At 32.5% G+C, this 5,504-nt stretch overlaps 1 protein-coding gene across 5 annotated transcripts in view; it reads left to right on the forward strand.

Annotated features, from left to right (window-relative positions):
- LOC106874523 (coiled-coil domain-containing protein 18) overlaps window positions 1–5,504 on the forward strand; it is a 44,051-nt gene that overhangs the window by 32,232 nt on the left and 6,315 nt on the right. For 4 of the 5 annotated variants that reach the window (XM_014922286.2, XM_052972621.1, XM_052972617.1 and 1 more), the window contains 4 exons: window positions 1,868–2,011; window positions 2,162–2,359; window positions 3,741–3,884; window positions 4,866–5,078. In XM_014922286.2, coding sequence (XP_014777772.1) covers window positions 1,868–2,011; window positions 2,162–2,359; window positions 3,741–3,884; window positions 4,866–5,078 — 699 coding nt within the window. Of the gene's footprint in view, window positions 1–1,867; window positions 2,012–2,161; window positions 2,360–3,740; window positions 3,885–4,865; window positions 5,079–5,504 lie in introns of those variants that run through there. The other variant, XR_008265453.1, reaches the window with a different exon arrangement.

Consider the following 5,504-nt stretch of genomic DNA (forward strand, 5'->3'; position numbering starts at 1 on the left):
CATAGTGCAAGAATAAACTGTTGGACTCTTAGTAATCACCTACCAGCATGCTTGACATGGTTGTGTCTTTTGACCAATTATCCACTTTGTGTTACTGATCTGCTATAAATTTCATGTTGAAATTTCAGTTCTGTGATTCATGAACAAAGCAAATTGGATATAAATGAAGAGATGGTAAAACCCTCAACATTTTTGTATTGCTGCTGTACCTTGCTAGATTAACAACTGAGATTTAATTGCTTGTGGATAAATTCGCTCTCAACCATGCAAGCTAGCAACTACTTTGACAGAATTGTTAAGAGTGTTGGACAAAATGATTTGTGGTATTTCTTCTGGCACTTTATGTTCTGAGTTCAAATCCTGTCAAGGTCAACTTTGCCTTTCATCCTTTCAGGGTCATTAAAATGGTTACCAGTCATCTACTGGAATAGATGTAATTGACTAACATCTCCCCCTGTTATTCATACACACACATAAACAAAAAATTCTGGCCTTGTTTTAGAAACAGATTATGATATGAAAATAGAAACATTTAAATGACACTTCCTTGCTTACAGCAGTATGTTGTGTTTCCCCATTATACTTGTTTAGTATTAGTTTGGCAGGGCTTCTGAAGTTAATCTCCTACCTGTAATGTTGCCCATACCTGGTAAAAAAACATAAATGCCTGTTTTAAACACTAGATTCTTTAGTCATTTAACCACAGTTCAGACTTGATCAAGTACATCAAGTGTTCCAGTTGTGATCATCCTATCATTTTGTATATCCACAACTACTTTGTCTAATCTGTCTTTCCTTTTTTTTTAAAGATTGTAGGATGTGATTTAAAGGAGAGTTTTATTGCTATTTCTAGCAGATTAAGTGATTGTGTTAGTGCTTCCTCTTTGGTTTGTATAAGGATTAATGCTTTATTCTGGTGTGAAATTGAAGATAGATAAATCTTTCCCAGAGCAGGATATCCATTTATCACAGGTAACATTCACATACATAGAACTTTCAACAATATTATCAAATATTTGATCTTTGAATGGTTAATTAGCAACCTTTCACCCTATCACTTCTGTTAGCAACAGTTTACAATTTACAGATATTCATTGATTTACTTAAGCAGGAAAAGCAAAAATGTTAAATTAACTAAGATAACATTCAAATTTAGAACTGTGTATTACCAAACAATTTGTCAATTCAATTGTATTTTCAGTGTATTTCATTTTGTTTTTTGTTTTACAACATTTTGCGTTTGGTTGACTTTGTAGCCCTTCTTGTTTGTTTTAATATTTATCAAGGTGGACAAAAAAAAACTATATCCATCTAAAATGTTTTATCCCCAAACAAACTTAAAGCTTCTAATTTTTTTAATTGACAAATTTGAGTTGAATTTTGTCGTACAGCATTCTAGCATAGATGAAATAAGCACCTGTCATACACTGATGTTGATCTGATTGACTGTACCTCCCCAGAATATTATGTTGCAGCTAGAAATCATTATTATCATTGTCAAATTATAAAGGCTGCAGTCTGTCAGATTCGTTAGCACATAAGACAAAATGCTTAGCAGCCTTTCATCTGGCTTTATTTTGAGTTCAAGTTCTACTGAGGTCGACTTAGCTTTTTAATTTTTCAGGCATGATAAAATAATATCGGTTGAATAGTGGGGTTGATGTTATTGACTTAATACCAACCCCAACCAACTCCAAATTTCAGGCCTTGTGCGTATAGTCCAAAGAATTATTGCCAGATTAAGCAAGGTAGTATTTAGTTATGTCCCTTTATCTTCTGTGTTCAAATCTAGTTGCAGTCAATTTTATTATTTACCAGAAATGTCTGTCTCTGTAGCATCTTATATTTTTTCAAATATTTTGTCCAGATTGTTCAGTACAGAGAACAATACCAGAAAACTGTAGAGGGGTTGCAAAATACGACTTTGCTTCTTGAAGCCAAATCTCAGACATGTCATAAAATCGAATTAGAATTAGCATCAAAAAATGCCCTCATTGAAAATTCAGCAAAGGTTTGTAAATTCTCTATTTATTTTTATAAATTAGATACACATCACTTATTCATTTAACAAAACCAATGCATCTATGTTTTGAAAATCTTTAAATTCAATTTATGCTTTATAACAAATATATATAAGGCATGGATTTTTCTTGTTTTTCAGACAATTCAAAACCAAACTTTAAAAGAAAAAGAACTAGTTGAGTACAAAGCAGAGATCACTCAAGAACTAAGGTTAGCAAGAGAACAACTTCAGAATCAAACTGCTGACTTTATGCTAGTGCGGAGCCAGCAAACTAAACTACGCCATGAAAATGACAAATTACTACAGAAAATTGAAACACTTACTGCTACATTAAATGTAATTTTACTTTGTAATTTCTTTTCCATGTTATCCATGTAAGGTAGTTCTATCCATCTCATGTCAGTATAGAAAATGGACTTAAAAAGCAATGATGAGGATTTTAATGGGTCTGAAAATTTATATATTTGCCTTAAGTATTGAAGCAGCTTTTTCTTACACATCTACATTTTTATTAATGTTTGTTTGCAAAACATTGGTTACTTATTTTCATTTAGGTTGATTATATTTTTCATAAGAGAACAAATTTAATGCCGTTTTAAGTGTTTGAATTTTTACTATTTTGGTTACTGTAATCTAATATATTAACTATTCTGGCAGTGCTTTTCATTTTAAATTTAATTATTGACAAATTGCATTTAAAACAGTTTTCTGTAGTTTGAATTAGTGAACTTCAAGAAGATTACCTAAATCTAACAAATGGGAAGAATGTAAAACTAAACTGTGTTAATCATTTAGCAGTGGATTGATATTTTGACATTCAGAGTTAATATGTTATCACCAGCATCATTATTTTATGTTCTGCTTTCCATGCTAGTATGGGTTGGTTGGGTAATCAAGGTCTAAGTCAGTTCTTATTCAGGGTTACTGCCCTTCTAGATGATTTGGAAGTTCACATTTCACTCAAATGTTTCAGTTTTGAAATGGTTTCTATAGCTAGATGTCCTTGCTATCCCCAGCCATTTTGTAGTGTATGTGTGTGTATAATACATATTTATATATAGATCTATGTTTATATATATGTATATATATATATCATAATCATCATTTAATGTCCATTTCCCATGTTGGCACGAGCTGGATGGTTTGACAGGATCCTCTGTGTCTGTGTCTGTCTGTCTGTGTGCATTCTTGCATACATGTTTACATCCTGTAAATCTTTGCTTGATACAATTTAAACTACAACAATAATGTTATGTTCATATTTCCCATAAACAATATGCCCTGATGCTCTGCATCTTGTGAGTACAAGAGAAACATTAAAAAAAGTCCTTTACTTGGAACGCTTGGCAACAAGAAGAGCATCCAGCCTTAAAACACTAACACAGTATCTGACCAAACCCATCCCAGCGTAGAAAAGAATATATAAAAACAAAATGAAAACAGTATGCATAAATACAGAGTGAATTGGCTGAGTAAATTCTCGGCTATTCTGTCTGTCAGTAGTTGAGAATCCTAAGACCTTGCACCTTCACTGCACTACCAAAGATATTAAATTGATTCCAAGATAGATGCCATTTGTAGAGAGAAAAACTGTTGTCTTTGTTTTAACTTCAGATTAATTCATTCATCTTTTTAGGTTGCTAGTATCTTGTCAACAAATTTTTTTGAGATACATTAGTTTCTTGATTCTTTGATGTTTTTTGTTTACTAAACATAGACAAAACAAACAGAAATCTCTAAGTTGACTGAAAATGTAAGTATTTTACGTCTTGAGAAAATTAAATCTGAATCAAAGATGTCCACTGAAATAAAACAGCTTCAACAAGAAATTAAAATGGAACAACAAACCCATTCTATGGAGGTTAGTATTTATTCAATGACAACATTTGTATATAAAAACATTTACTCACACACATTAGTGTTGTCCATTCATGAAGTTAACTTCATTCTAACTACTATGTATGGTAGCCTGGTGTTATCTCTTTTTTTTTTCTTTCTCCTTTCACCTGTTCTTTCTACTGAAAAGTATTAATAGTTTAGTGTCTTTAATCGACTATAGTTGCTTAATATTGTTAACTGTTGGTGTTTTTAGTCAATTGTCATCAGGGCCTCTGAAAGAAATTTGGCAAGGTGGAACAGAAGTGCTTTCAGGCCTCTGGAGGAAGAGCCAAATTCAAGAGGCTATGAGGTTTTAACCAGGCAAATACCTATCCTTGGTTTTCTGTGTCCCAAATCAATGTACTGGCTGAATCTTCCTTCTTATAAGCACTAATTGTTACTTATTTTAAGACCTTAAAAAAGTGTGCCACTTTTGACGGCATGTACATTAACATTCTTTCTTTTATTTTGTCAATGATACTTGATCCCATATTATGACAGCACAAGAAGTTTCATATAACACCATATCTGCTGTGTGATGTAAATGCTTTCCTGTTAAAAAGTATAACTAAAATGATTGTAAATATGAATAAAAGTAAAATCTTTATATTGTAAGATTTTGAAGAACACTAATTAAAATAAGTTCATAACATCCATTTAATTCAGATGTTTAACTCTTTAGCATTTAAACTGGCCATATCCAGCCCAAATATTCTACCTGTTTTATGTTCAAACCAGCCAGATCAGGCCTCTTAGACCTATGCTATATTGTCAGCCTAACAATAAACAATCACTTTGTATTAATCTTGAAGTTACAAGATAATACATGATTAATTCAAAACAATGTAAATAAACAAGCAGTACATTTGATAGAGCAATCTGAGTGCCGAAGGGTTAATGGTGTGACTGTTTTAATTGTAAGAAATGACACGAAAAATATCTACATACTATTTTATCTTTCTAGTTAGAACGTCTGAAGGAGACTAACTTACTATTGCAAAAAAACAAAGAAGATGTTTCCACGAAGTTGAATGAATCTAATAAAAAGCATCTGAAGGCTGTCACTCAACATGAGAAAGATTTGAATTCTCTCAAAGCATCTTTACATCTTCTTGAAGATGAAGTGAAAGTCCAGAAGGAAGCTGTAATATCAGGAAATGAGACTATAGTTTTAAAGGTATTGTTTCGAATACATAATACACTTTATTATATGATGGGCTTCTTCTCAGTTTCTGTCTAATTCCACTTACAAACTATTGATTGGCCTGGGGGTGTGGTAGAAGTCAAGGCCCTGTGAGGTGAGAGTGAACTCAACACCATGTGGTAGCAAAGTGAAATTCATAACTACACAGCCATGACCACACCTATGTAGGCATGTGTCAATAGCATTCTTTTTATGAAGTTGGAACCTGGAGTATGAAGGCAGAGCTTCAAGATTGATTTAATGGTACATACACTGAGCTTCTCTTGAGGGTTCCAAATATCTCATGGTGTGAGTACATAACTAAAGAGGAGATTTATGGACACATTCCACCCATCTCTACAATGTCATAAAACATATCTATTGTAGTCACTTGAAGAAGAATATGTTTTTAAATCCGTC

Source organism: Octopus bimaculoides, chromosome 1, assembly GCF_001194135.2.
Source record: "Octopus bimaculoides isolate UCB-OBI-ISO-001 chromosome 1, ASM119413v2, whole genome shotgun sequence".
NCBI lineage: Eukaryota > Metazoa > Mollusca > Cephalopoda > Octopoda > Octopodidae > Octopus > Octopus bimaculoides.